This window comes from Elephantulus edwardii, unplaced genomic scaffold (genome assembly GCF_000299155.1).
Source record: "Elephantulus edwardii isolate Elephantulus edwardi_28Jun2011 unplaced genomic scaffold, EleEdw1.0 scaffold00162, whole genome shotgun sequence".
In the NCBI taxonomy this organism is placed as follows: Eukaryota; Metazoa; Chordata; class Mammalia; order Macroscelidea; family Macroscelididae; genus Elephantulus; species Elephantulus edwardii.
This window is the reverse complement of record NW_006399912.1, coordinates 4019596-4034179: the sequence shown is the minus strand read 5'-3', so window position 1 is coordinate 4034179 and position 14584 is coordinate 4019596. Positions and strand designations below refer to the sequence as shown.

Sequence of the window (14584 nt, the reverse complement as noted above, 5' to 3'; positions counted from 1 at the left end):
CTGTTTGTTTTCCTAGCAGTCCATGGCATCCTCAATACTCTTCTCCAGCACCACAGCTCAAAGGCATCAATTCTCCTTCTGTCCTCCTTGGTCATTGTCCAACTCTCTGATGCATAACAAGTGATTGTGAAGAATAGGTATCACAGAGTGTTTGAAGATGGAAAGAGAATGAATATGTTTTCAAGCCCTGCACAGCATTGAGGTTCCATTTGAGGGTAAGTTATAGATCTTGGGAGGCTAGAAATTGAACAAAAAGCTTAAAATAAGCAGACACTATTGCATAAGGTCAATATCTCTCCACTTAATTGAGGCATTTGTCCTGACCCAGTCCAGAGGAGATCAAAGACGATAGCATTTGATCAAAGGAAGGCTGTTTAAAATGGAAAGAGCGGGCAGGAAGAAATCAGAGTGAGTGTTACAAATGAAAGGCAAATGAGTGCCTTTCCAGGCCCATGCCAAGTTCTGTTCAAACCAGTTTTCATTTGCCACCCTGGCTAAGCACTGTTCTTGCTGGATTCTTGTCGCTCTGTCATCCATGAATCTTAGAGCCAGGACCTTTCTTCATTTCACTTTGTGGGCTCAGGTACAAGGGTTCGTAAGTCCAGGAACAGGGAGAAAGGAAAGCAGAAATTCTTCAGACAAAAACCACAAGCCCATTTTTATTTCTAGCTGAGGATCTGGCATCTGGGTGGCCCTTTGTCATTCGCCCTTGGGAAGTGAGAGCCCCTCAAGTCTTTAGTGTCCGGTGATAAAATCCTCACCTTCCATGCAGGAGACCTGGGTTCGACTCCTCACTAGTGCACTTCATATACAATTACCACTTTTCTATCAGAGGAGACTTGCATATTACGTTGATACTGAACATGTCTCAGGAGAACTTACAGACTAAGACCAGGAAGAAAGGCTTGGCAATTGATTTGTAAAAGCCAACAAGTAGGACCCTTTGGATCACAGCCATCCAGTCCCCATCCTGTCAGAGGGTTGATGCATTTTGTTCCCTTGTGTCTTTGTTCACCATGTATCAGGGCACATGCAGCTAGCAACCACAATTTAGGAATAGCCACTCAGACAAGCCACCTGATCCCACTGCCACCTCATCGCAGCCCAGTAAAGCAGGCCTCTCATTACCTCCATATTGCTTGGGTCTTTTTAAACCAAAAGAGGTCACTTTTTCAGGAAAAAGTTTGGATAATTTGCACAGAAAGTCTTATTGAGCCTGGATTTGAGCCCCGGGCTCTGACCCAAGAGTGCAAGGCTTAAGCAGCAAGGCAGGAGAGGAAATGCAGTGAAAGGAAGGAGAGGGAGGAGAGAAGTAGGGGTATTGTGGGCAGGGAAACCATCAGCAAATAATGCCTATGTGTGGGACAATTCAATACACCAAGGACAGAGGAGGGGGAAGATAATAAAGAGATAAGGCAGAGAGGGTGAGAGGAGAGAGAAGGAGAGGGAGGGACGGAGGGTGGGTGAGGGTGAGGGTGAGAATGAGAGACACATGCTCATGGAAAGGCACACAGAGAAACAGACCAGGAGACACAGGGAGAGAGGTGAAAAGACAGAAGACCAAAAAAGAGGCAGATAGACACAGGAGGGAGAGAGTGAGGCAGGGAGATAGACGGGTAGATGGATGAGAGAGAGAGAGATATGAGATCAAGTAACAATAACATTTGACAGATATACTTCAACAGCTTAAATTTTTAACTTAAAGATGAAAGTTAAACAAATGGACCACCAAGAAAATAAGTAGGTCTGTCTTGGAGAGAGTGAAACCCTTCTTGGAGGCTAGGATTTCAAAACTCCATCTTACATACTTTGAGCACATGGCCAGGAGGGACCAGTCCTTTGAGAAGGAATCATGCTTGGAAGGGTGGAGGGACAGTGCAGGAGAGGAAGACCCTGGATGGGATGGATTGATACAGTAACTGGGGCAATGGGAGTAGGTTTGCCCGAGTCAGTGAGACCGGCTCAGGACAGGGCAGGGTGCAGAACTGCTGTACGTAGGGTCACGATAAGTCATAGGTAACTTGTTGTTTGTTGTTATGTGCCAGCGAGTCGCCTGCAACTCATAGCCCTAAACTCCGCTCTGTCCTGTGCCAATCGCACTGTCTCCGACACTCCCATCCCAATTATCCCAGTCACTGAATCAATCCACCTCATAGAGGGCCTTCCTCTCCTGCGCTGTCCCTCCACCCTCCCAAGCATGATGTCCTTCTCCAAGGACAGGTCTCTCCTCACAACATGTCCAAAGTATGTCAGACGGAGCCTCAGAGTCCTTGCCTCCAAGGAGCCACCCGGTTTAACCCTTTCCAGGACAAATCTGTTTGTTTTCCTAGCAGTCCATGGTATTCTCAATACTCTTCTCCAGCACCACAGCTCAAAGGCATCAATTCTCCTTCTATCCTCCTTAGTCACTGTACAACTCTCTGCATAACAAGTGATTGCAAAGACCATGGCCTGTATCAGATGCACCTTAGTCTCCAGAGAGACACCATTGCTCTTCAGTACCTTTGGAGAGGTCCCTAACAGCAGACTTTCCCATGACAATGCACCTTTTAATTTCCTGGCTGCTGGTGCCAAGACTCTTGACTATGGAGCCAAGCAAACTAAAGCTGTGTACGATCTCAATCTCTTCACCATCCATCATAATACAAATTGGAGAGGAACGGGAGAGTATATAAAAAATATAGACAGGTGCAAAGGGTTTTCTTTTCTAGGCCAGCCTCACAGAATGTTCAACTGCACAGGTGCTCACCCCTGGAGCTGTAGAACCCCACTTGGATCTCCAGTGATCACACGAAAGACCAGCCTGCCCTCCATAGCTCTCATGCGAAGGGTGCTCCTCAGTCTGAAAAAGGGTTCTCACTGTGTCCCCGTCAGTCCTAGACGTCTGCACAAGCAGTGGCTTTTCTGGACAGAGTCGTAGTTTAGTTTAGTTTGGTGGTAGTTGGGTTCTTTTGTTGACTTTTTTTTTTTTAGGTCACGTGCATCCAAAATAGCTTTAGTCATTTCTGTGTGACTCCTTACTTCTTTCACGAGATGCTATCCCTGTTTTCTGTTGGGTTGCAAATAACTAAGGAAAAAGGATATTGATGCAATTATGGTTGCTACTGTCTCCTTGTCTTAACTACCTCAGTAATTAAGTGTCGGGCAGCTCTGGTGGCCTAGTGGCAAGAAGCTGCACTGCAATCCCAGAGGTACAGGGTTTGAATCCACCAGATACTCTGCTGGAGAGGATGGGGCAATCTCCTCCTGTACCAGTCAGATCTGATTTGATAGTACACAAAAATATAATTACATTTAAAAAAAAATAATGAAGTGTCAAAATGAAATCCTAAGTATTCCTGAGAATTCTAGTTTCAAGACAAAGTGCTGAATTTGAGATTGTTAACCTGAACTGTTGGAATATGCTTTGAGGGTTTAAGAAAGCCATGAAATTACCCTTTTTTCCCTTCTTAAAGAAAAAAACAACAACAAACAATTCGTTAGCGCACAGAAATAATGACTGTGGTTCGATTCCCAGTCCTTCCTTCTTTTATTCACACAGGTTTTTTTTTAAAAATGGTTTGTCAGTGCCCGGATCCCCGTGGGGTTTGGTGAGTTCCTTTCACATGTTGGTGAAGAGACGCAAACTTGTAAATGAATTGCTCCGGAATGTCTGTCTGACTGATGATGCGTTTTTCTCTTATTTCAGTTTTGCATTGAAAACATTACATTTCTGTTTCCTTATAGAGTAGTGTATCAAGAGCCTGTATATGGCAATAAATTGCTGCAGGTATGAAATCCCAACTGCTGGAAAAACTCCTCACTCTGATCGGGGGTAGCTGTGGAATCCTTCCTACTAACCAGACAACTGCGGGGATGGGACATGCTTTCTAACCCAGGGAGGGGAAAGACCTCTCTCCAGTTGGGGTCCAAATTCTTCTAAAACAGAGTTGGCCATCTTGAGCTCTTCTGGGCTTGCCTAATAGGTCTACTAGTTGACCTGGGCCATTCCTTCCAACATGAGGACCCTTTTCATGCCCAAGCTTGGGTGGTCTTGGCAATGAACTTCTTTAGATCATGACTCCATCATAATGGCAGGCCAGCTTGACCATTAATTTCTTGGCTTAATCTTGAGATTAAGAGCGCCCCCCCCCCCATCATTGACTAAACAGACATAAATTCCGTGAAAAGAATGAAAGGATTTCATTGAATGAATGGATTAGCTAAGTGTTTAGGAGTTTTTTTGAGTCACCTTGAATGGAGAAAACAAAAATTTCTTAATGTTCACCTTTGAGTGGCAGAATAAGGAGCCCAAGTGAAACAATGATTAAGCACTCAGCTAATAATTGAAAGGTTGGTGGTTCAAACTCATGCAGTGACCCCCAAGGGAAAAAAAGTACTAGTGATCTATACTTCCTTATATATTACAGCCAGGTAAATTCTTTGGGGACAGTGCTTCTCTGTAACCTGGGGTCAGTAGGAACCAGAGTCCACTCAGTGGCACGCATTAACAGTCGCTAACACAGCTCTCCCTGGTCTCCTTGTTTGTTGCTGGTCAGAAATTTGCTCCATACCCATGGTATATTCATAGCTCTTCCAAGCCTGCTTCCCTCCACTGAAACAGCTCCCACTCCCAGATGAGCAAACTTCTAGGAAGTCAAGAAAGTCAACCCCCATATTTTAATGTGAGTGTCTCAGTCTCTCCCCAGTTGGTCTGTTAATCAGACATTAAGACCAGCAAATAAAAACTAAAACAACCTTTTAAAAAAAAAGGCTCACTAGGGGTTTCATTGCGTGGGCTTCCCTATCACCAGCAACTCCTTATTCATTTCTAAGTCAATTAAGAAGGCACTTTTTTTCCTCTCTCTTCAATATCAAAGTTTAATGAGGGGGAGAGGAAAAGTCCAGTTTGAAAAGGGAACATTTGGGCATAAGGACAAAAAAATAATAATATCATAGATCACCTTGTCCTATTTCAAGAATCCCACTGTCTATGGCCATACTTCAGAAGGAGCCATATAAAACAGATAAGCATGGAGGATGGTTTCTAGTGCAATCTTTCTCTTGACACCTGTTTCTGTAAATCAAATGTCCCTTAAGTTATACACCTAACTATCGACCTGTTTTGCACAAAGTGAGCCTCTTGTATAGTCTCAGAAAAGAGGCCTCTACCATTGGGCCAGTTATCTCTTCATGAATGTACAGTCAGTCAACACACTCTGCTCCTAACATGAAGGCTGACGAATTGCATTGACCCAGAGCCGCACACTTTCCTAAGTGACTCCCTGCTCAGCTATTTCATTCTCACTGCTGTCAGGTTCGAACTGGCTCCTAGCTGATGCTCCACTGTTTTTTTCTGAGGCTCTACATTGCATATGGGGAGGTTGTCCATCTTTCTTCCCCAGAGCCACTGGTGGATTTGAAGCACCAGAGAGGTAAGCGACATAATGCCCTATGGACTAGGCCATCAGAGCTTCCCGTTCTGCTGGTATAACATCCTCCTCCCTCCTCAAAAGCATATTGTAAAGTTCGAAAGGTGATTTCCACTGTCAAAGTAATCCAAAAGGCAATGGAAAGCCACCGGGCTCAGCAGTGGGGTTTCAGGAGGGCCCCCAAAGGAGGAACCACTTCGTTTTGCAGAACCCAGGGTCTCAGATCCACGTGGGCAAATGACCTGCCCTTGTCCCTGCTGCCATGGCCGTGTCATCAAGTATCACTGTGAGAACAGTCTAGCAGTACGTCATTGCAGACGCTTACCTTCAGTGTCACGTCAGAAGCCTTGATGACAACAATAACAACAAGATAAATACTTCAGACCTTGGGAGCTTGTGTCTCTGATGTCCACATTTTTGTTTTATTTAGGGGAGAGGCAGCTCAAAAGGCCCACTTAGCCTTTCTTTTATATACATATATAATAGCTCTGGTGGTGTGCTGTGTGATACATGGTGCACTGCTAACCAAAAGGTCACGGGCTCAAGTCTACCAGCTACTCTGTTGGAAAAAGATGGGCTTTCTTTCACCTGTGAAAGTCAACTTGACAACAGCAGACACTTTATAGATGTTCACATTTATGTTTTGCTTGCTGACATTTGGAAAGCAAGGATTCCTTGTGAGCCGGGAGCATGGAACAGCCTTGTGCCTCTCAGCCCCCTTTTTCTTTTGTCGTGGAGGTGCAGGGCTCCTAATTGCCGCCCAGCCCACTTTGGTGAGCTGCAACCCCAACGCGGTCTGCTGGTAGCTAATGGGAGCGAGCCCTCCTTTTCCAGACATCAGCGCAGAAGCTTGCAGAAGTTCTGGCCACGCTCAGCGAGCCGCAAAATATGGGGCAATAAAATTGATTAGAGTCACCTGTTAGGAAGGCAAATTAAAGCAATTTGTATTTTTTGATCATTTTACAGCCTGTGCACATGTGCACTAAGTTAATACACAACTTGGTTTATTCCCCTAAAATGGATTTCATACAGAAGAAAAATGACAAAGACAACAGTGCATTATATACATATATGTAAATATATAGAGATACAGATACAGTTGTTGTTGTTGTTGATTGCCTTTGAGTCAAGCACGACTCTTAGCGACCCTACAACGAAAGGCCTGAAGCCCCTTTACAACTATCGACATTTATCAAAGTTCATAGGGTTTCTGGAGGCATGTTGTTTAGGAAGTAGAGGGGGGTTTGGAGCCACCAGCCCTCTCCCCCCTTTTCGAGGCAGCTGCTGAGATCACATGTTGGTATTTTAGGCACCATCGAGTCAACCCAGATGCACTGTGACAATAGAACAAACCCGTGACCCCCTTGCACCCTCCTCCGAGTCTCTGCTGTGTATAAGCCCATTTTGCAGCCCTTCTGCCAATCCATCAAATTGAGCATCATCTTTTTTTTCCCCCCAACCCTCTACCTAGGGGAGCTCTGGTGGCCTAATGTCAAGAAGCTGTGCCGCAATTCCAAAGGCACGCGGTTCAAGGCCACCAGCTGCTCTGCAGGAGGAGGATGGGCAATCTTCTCCTGTATAATCATATAACTGCCTCTGAAAACTTCCCAGAGGGTCAGCTATGGGTCGGTTCAAACTCTTCGGTACACAACAACGACTACTACTGCTCCTTTTCTAAGTCAGGGCTCATGTGGACTTGTGCTAATATTGTAACCATCAGCTTTAAATTGGAATTCAAGTTAACTAAAAAAAATTTCAATTTATGGCACTGGCCACATTTCATGAGCTCAACAGCCGATGACAACATTGCAAAAAATCAAACCACTTCCATGGAGTAAACTCCAACTTAGTTCTGACCTGTGTCAGAACTGTGTGGGTTTGATTTTCAACGACTATGAACTTTTGGAATTAGATCACGGGACTTTTCTTCCAAGGACCCTCTGGTTGGGTTCAAAGCACCAAATGTTTGGTTAGTAACTGAGCACTTACCTTGTTAAACCACCCAGGGACTCCTCAGCTATGTCAGGAGGCTGCCATATTGGACAGCAGCAGTCGACAAACTGGCCAGCAGTAAATCCATTGGCCAAGCTCAAGATCCTCCACTGACTGCCCAGACCTTGATTCATGTACCAGGAATGCTTATAAACAAGTATTTGACAAACAAAACCAACCAGCCATTGACGGCTTGTGTCTGCCTTGCCTTAAACACCCTATGTTCCCTAAACGTAAAGTAATGGGAACCTACAAGGAGAGGTCCTGCCAAACGCTTCTCAAATGATCATGTCACTGTGTGTTTAACTAGGAGTGATCTCAAAGAAGTCCTCAGTTGTGGTTCAGTCTTCCTAATTTCCTGTTTTCACTCCTGCAGAGCAAACTCACCATCTACTTTCATTGGCCAAAACTATCACTGGAGTTGGGGGTGTCAAAACCAGCAGGTTTGTGAATGGGACATTGCTAGAAATTTTTGCCAAAGTCCAATTCACAGTCACCATATCAAATCATGATTCGTATAGAATTCAATACGCAAGCATCTTTCTTTATCCCTCTTGGAAGTACGGAACCTAAGTCACCGCCCCTCACACATACACCCCATTTACATTTAATATTTCCAGTGGTGCAAGCACTGGACTAATAGTCCGAAGGTTGGAGGTTGGAACCCACCCTTTCCAGACGTGCTTTGGAAGAAAGATCTGGGGATCGGTTTTGGAAAGCTCACAGCCTTAAACGCTATGACGCACAGTTCTGTTCTAAACACATGAGTCGGAATCTAATGACCACCATCATCAACCAGATGGCCCCAGCCTGTGTATGATGTCAAGTGCGACAGACAGACAGCAGCATACCCATTCCTTGTCTTTCAGTGTGTCGCATGATGACAAGGAAGCAAACAAACATGAGAAGAATGGCTCCTGAAACATGGTGACCTCATTTCCCCAGCCCTTCATTCTGAGCCTGGATGCTGGTGCTGGTCTGACAAACGGCTTTGCTTTTACAACTCCTCAGCAAATTTTAATGAGTTCCCCGGTACCTAATTAGAGAACATGGTGCTTGCAACAGCAGGTGGTGGCTGGCTAGGACCTCTCTCTCGCTCTCTTATTTTTTTAGCTTTCACATTGTTTTCCAGGGAAGATTTAAAAAACAAAACAAAACAAAACAAAAATAAACCACAAACACAAAACCAAGAAACCCAACCTGGCTTCCAAATTATTGATAATCATCTGTCAAGATGTTTTAGATGAGTCTTCGCTGGGACTGGTCGAAAGAATGACTTTCTTTAAAACTAAATCAGCTAGTTTTGATTTGCAGTGAAAGTAAAGACAAGTCCACTGAAAAGGTTAAGCTGTGACTGAAAAGCAGCAGAAGGAAATGTTTGGGAATGATTTTCCTACATTTGAAAGATGCCTCTTGCAACTTTTCTGTTTCACTTCTCTCCTACCCAGACAAGCAGGAAATTCATTTCCTTCTATACATGAACCTGTTGTCATTAATTCAGTAGGTTCCCAGTCATGGCAACGCTCCATTGAAAGGGCCTAAGGAAGTAAATCTTTATGAGAAAAGATGGTTCCTCTTGTAGAGTGGCTGGTGGGTTTGAACTGCTGACCTCTTGATTAGAAGCGAGATACGTTATATGCTGTAGATGTTGTTAGACAGTCATTGACTGTCCCTATGAACAACAGTCCTATCCAGTGCCAACCTCTTCATTTCTGGACACTCTTGACCCCATTGCTGCAGTCACTGGGTCAGTCCATCACGTTGGGGGTCTTCCTTTCTTTCCTTGACTTTCCCCCTTTGCAAGCATGCTGTCCATTTCCAAGGAATAGATCATTAATATATTGTTGTTAGATGCTGTCAAATCGAATACAACTCCTAGAGCCCTTAGGAACAACAGACTTGATCCCTTGCCCTATCCTTTGCCATCTTTATCACCTCTGACACACTTAGACTACTCTGAATTTCATTAACTCACCCACTCCTGATTGTGTTACTAGATAATACAACTATTATCGGAGCCCCCACGGGCAGGTCTGCTGTACACACATGGGTTGTGGCATGAGATGAAATTGACTGAAAAGGATACTAACATCAGTGATCCTAGGACAGTTCATTCTACCGAGAGCTATTCCAGTTTGGTTGGGAGGCAAAGACACTTCCACAGAGGATTATGGGACAGTGTCTTCCCGTTAGAACCTGAATGGCCCCGTGTTACCTGTCAGTGGAGGCTAGGTCCTGTTTCTTAATTGTGCTGCGATCATTCCGCCGTGGTGGATGGAGCGCTGCGGTTCGCTGAGCAAGAACCTCTGTTATTTTCACAGTTTGATAATCGATGCTCCACTGATCACAGTTCCTTTCAAATACATCCACGCGTCCTCCCTGCTTAATTGAACAATTACAATTACCGTTACATACAACGAAATGTTAATTATGCTTTTTTCAGATTTTGTTGCTCTCTTAATGATTTTATTTGCAAATTAGAAGACTTTATCATGTTTGCACACCAGATGAGTCCCCCATCTGAACTTGTATAGGGATGTACCTTGAGCTGACAAGACAGAATGCCTATCATTCATTCTGGTAATGATTATGTAACATTTAGAAAATGAAAGACATTCCACTTTAATATCTTGAGTGGTCAAATGAGTGTACAAGTGAAAGATGGCTGGTAACTCCCAGTTAGAAATTATCTGGTATTATTTTTTCCCCCTTATAACTGTAAACATAAAAGGACGTTTGCTTGCCCTGTAATTTATTAATTGTAAAGAGCTAATGATTTTGCTAATTCACCATTTTGATATGTACGGTTCAGTGAGATCATTTCCCTCCATCCTGTGTGCAGCCATTCACAGATACCTCTTCCCAAATTTTCCATCCTCATCAAGAAAAACTTCCTACATAATAATTTACATAAAATTTACATGTATAACTAATAAGTAAAGGTAAATCAGAATTTCAGAATATCGATCAAGTTCAGCAGAGTATGTTTAAAATCTCCTCTGCTTTCTCTCACCCCAAGGTAGTCACCAATAACATGGAAGCATATTACCTGAAAGGGCCTGGGCCTTCACTATGGGATAATGCTTAAAACTGCTAACCTTTAACATCCAGCTGGGATCGCAATTCAAGCCCTTATCTCTCTAGTGTGTGTTTTAATTTCTCCTTTGGTACTAAGCTCATTAACTTCTGTCTTAGATCAGTAGAGTTGGGTTAACAGCGGTTCTTGGTGCAGCCTCACCACTGGACATTCACCCCCTGAGTTGGACGTCCTGCTTTTCTGAGTGAACCTTCTCCTTGTGTTGTAGGGTGGTTATGCTGCATACCGCTATGCCCAGCCGACTCCTACCACTGCCGCTGCCTACAGTGACAGGTAAGGACCTTCCTTCTCGTGCTTGGCAACCACTCGGAAGTTAACTCCAGCTGGTGGGAGCGGCAGAGGCTCGGCCAGCCTTGGTGGAAATGCATGACCGCTTGGGAGGTAGTGAGCAATCCTATAGGGACGGTAAACACCACGCCACCGAGAGAGGGGATGAACAGTCAAACTGAGTTCATTCAAAAGCCCCCTTCCTCTCTGCCAAGACACAATGCAAGGACAAGCCTTGTCCAAGTCTCCAGGAATCATAGCTCTCTTGATTTCTATGTCTACACACTTTGCATGCAGATACTACACTCCCTGTGCATGGTCTTCTCTGCAAGATCATGGTTTCATGTAACTCCTAGGAATCCAAGCAAAAGATGACCCTTTGCCTAGGTGTTTGCCTAGATTTCAAGCACTCTTTGCCCCCTCCCTTTTACAATATTTTATGCTAAGTTAAACCTTCCTTCCATTGCATTTTAAGTCATCACAGGGGAGATGTTGACTCTGCATGCCCAAGGAGGTGCCTACTTCTTGGACATGCCCAGTTCCCACGCCTATAGATACAAGTCACCTTTGATGTGTAGTCCACCCCACACAAGACTGTCAGTGAGATTTAGTACTTGGACTTCATAAGCTCAAGCCAGAGCTATTTTTGTATTATCTGCCTTAAAAAAAAAAGACAAGAAATGCGCGTTTTTTCACATTTGAATGCAAACCCTTGGCTCTGTTTTCTGAGGACAGAGATGTGAATGTTCAGATGCTCTGCATGCCCAAGTTGTGGTGGAGGGTGCTTCTTCTGGAAATGACGTCTTTGATTTAAAACTCCGTTCCATGAATAAAACAATACTGATAATAATTTGCATGTGTGGCTGAGGCATGCTGGGTGAGACAGGTAAGCAGGTGATGTCTGGGCCTCCGGATGGAGAAGGGCCAGCCGCCGCTGGTTCTCCCACTTGGCCTGCTGCAACTTAGTTCCTGTCTAGGTTTGCTGTGCTCATGCTCTCTCTGTAGTGCCATCCCATTTCTCACAAGGCGTGTTGTTAACTCATTGCAACTAGAGGATCTTTCCGTGACAGAATAAAAGCACGAGAAAGCGCTGCATCCCCCCCCAAAAAGCTCAACTTTCAAAACCCCATGCAAAAACTTGGAACCAATGACTCTTGGGCAAGATAGAGTTGACATCAGGCATCTGCTCATACCCAGTTAGAAGGATGAAGATGATTCTCTTAGCAACAACCATCCATAAGTTCTCAAGATAAGAGGGGACTTTGAAACAGTCCAGACAATTATCAAGATGCCATTCTAAAGACACACATTCATTACCCACTTCCCCAGTAATCAATTTGCCAAGAAGCAAACTGTGTTTTGTGTAAATTGCTGTTTTCTCCACTTCTTGACCTGAGATTAGGAAAGTAGAGAGGGTCGGTCAGGCTAATAAAAATGATGAATTTTCAAGCTCGTTCTGTGAGTGAAAAGGCTTAATGCTATTAAGTTCTGCGCCTTGAAGATTCACACAGTATCAATTGTAAAGTGGTTCAGCTACAACCCTTAATTATTTTTTATGAAAATATCTCTAGATGCTAAATTCTCCAACACCCACTTTGTATATAATTATAATCATAGTGACTTTAGTCTGCTGTATAATTATAAGAATCTTAAATGGATTTATTTCTTTGGATTTTTATCTCGCTTCTCAGTATAAATACATCTGTCCTCTAGTTGAGAAAAGGTTAATTACAAAGATATAATTTAAATTGCTTTTTCTAGTAAGAGCAATCTAGACATGTGGGGGGGGACTCATAAATATCTAATACTGTTCTTAGATAGAATTATGTGGAAACCTCCACTTGAATTTATCTAAAAATTAAAATGTTGCTTCGTTTTGAAGTACTATATATTCAAGTAGTGTATAAAATCTGTTGTTTTAATATTTATCATCAGCAACATGTCCTACTGAAAAATTGCCCTCTCTCTTGGGTTGGTAAATTTGGAATAAGTCTGCAGTTTGCACAAATGTAATCTTTTCAGTTGAAGAAACTAACTAAATATCCTCTTGCCCATATAATTGGCCTCTTGTTCATTAGGGAGATTTTCACATTATGTCTCTTGGTTGCTGTGAAAATTGGTTTAGTTGCCCTATTTCACTTTAAGATATTTGCTGCATATGGAATTGTGGCATTGAGCTGAATGAAGTAACAGGGCCAATAAATTACCAGAAAACAATCTTTAAAATGCTATTTCTGGTTTAATTTGTAAAGAATCCTTTTTTTTCACTGATGGTCCTTCCTTTAATTCTTAGTAAATGGATAAAGAAAAAGAAGACCCTTGCATATAAGATGTACATTTGGAGGGGAATTGTGAAAATCTCCAAATAACTTCTGAATCTACCTGAATGTACTTAAAATGTATCTCAGGAAAGAAGGTAATAAATTCTCTTGCACCATTGCAACATCATATCAGGAACAATAGACACTTAGAGTTTTTTTTCTCTGAAAGACAAAATGACAAAGGAAAACAAACAACTTTTTACCTCAGAAAAGCTACTGGGAAAAGGAGTAAAACCAGCAAGAACAAAAAAGTCTTCAGTCATCCTCCCTGGTTGTCAGTCCAATCAAAAAAAGATACTGCCACACATTTTCCCTGTAATCATGAAATTCGCTCTTCAGGTGTCTTGAAAGCAAAAGTTTGATGTTCTGGATGGGGAGAATTTTACAATTCATCGGCACAAATTAAGCCCTCATAAAATTAAAGCTTCGGGGACCTTTGAAAAACGTTGAATACCAACTAGTAACCTCAGAACGATCCAGAAGGTCCTTCACAAGCACCTTGCAAGCCCCTTCCCATAATATTCCTTGGTTAAATGATCACATGCTCATTAAATGAGGGCACCAGGAGAGTTCTCAGTGTTGACCTCCAGTATGAAGACTAGCTGGTGTGGGCAGAGACTTCCCCCAGCAAAAAGGCCTGCCCGGACTAGGTCATATAGTTTCCTTGAATTCTTCAGTGGGACTTTTCTTGGCATTTAAGAAACATGTGGTAAGCAATTGACTTCACTGAAACCTTGTTCTTAAGCTCTCTTTGAGTTATGCAAAGATAACTGTCCCGATTCTCAAAGGAAAGTGTTTTCTGAGCTTGAACCACTCAAAGCATGGCAACGGGGCCGACGGTCATCTGGTCATTGCATGCCACCTGGTGTTGCTGATGTGTCTGTGGTACGTTCTGGATTTCCCAGGTTCATCATCACATTAGCTCGATGAATGGCTTGCTTGAATTAAGCCTGGGGGCAGGCTTCTCCCTATTGATTGGCTCTTGGTTTCTCTGTGTATTATGACTTGATCATTGTTGCATCTCTGAGCAGACAAATGGCGGGTGCGGTGGGAAGGGAATGATACCTTGTTCAGTGGATTGTGGCACAATTATTTAGGTAAACATGTCTGATGTGTACACAGCGCTGATGAAACTGTTACCTCACCAGAAAGACAGACATTTGTCATGCTTGTTCTGCTTGCTAACATGTTAACATTTCCTAACAACCAGTGCATGGAAAAGTCCCTCCACGGTAGTCAGAAACCAGCTAGCTAGAGGATCAGTTAGAGAAGAAAGTGATACAGTGTTTGGCTCTGAAATAGCAGGATGATTCTGTGACACTGCAAGTTTTCAGCACCCTTTCCATTTTCACATAAAACATGCATTTCTCTTAACCGTCCCCGAATCCAGGCCACTTGTGACAAAAGACGATAGCACTGCCTTAAGTGTCCCGAGAGTGAGCAGAACAGGCATCCGGCAACCGAATTCTCTTTGTTTTGTTTTAAAAGTATACTTT

General features: G+C 43.3%; 1 protein-coding gene across 6 annotated transcripts in view; it reads left to right on the top strand.

The window, feature by feature from the left end:
- Positions 1 to 14584, top strand: part of RBFOX1 (RNA binding protein, fox-1 homolog (C. elegans) 1) — a 465218-nt gene that overhangs the window by 414226 nt on the left and 36408 nt on the right. For 3 of the 6 annotated variants that reach the window (XM_006895224.1, XM_006895222.1, XM_006895223.1), the window contains exons 10-11: positions 3727 to 3769; positions 10709 to 10773. In XM_006895224.1, the coding sequence (XP_006895286.1) occupies positions 3727 to 3769; positions 10709 to 10773 (108 nt within the window). The remainder of the gene's footprint in view (positions 1 to 3726; positions 3770 to 10708; positions 10774 to 14584) is intronic. The other 3 variants (XM_006895227.1, XM_006895226.1, XM_006895225.1) reach the window with 1 other exon arrangement.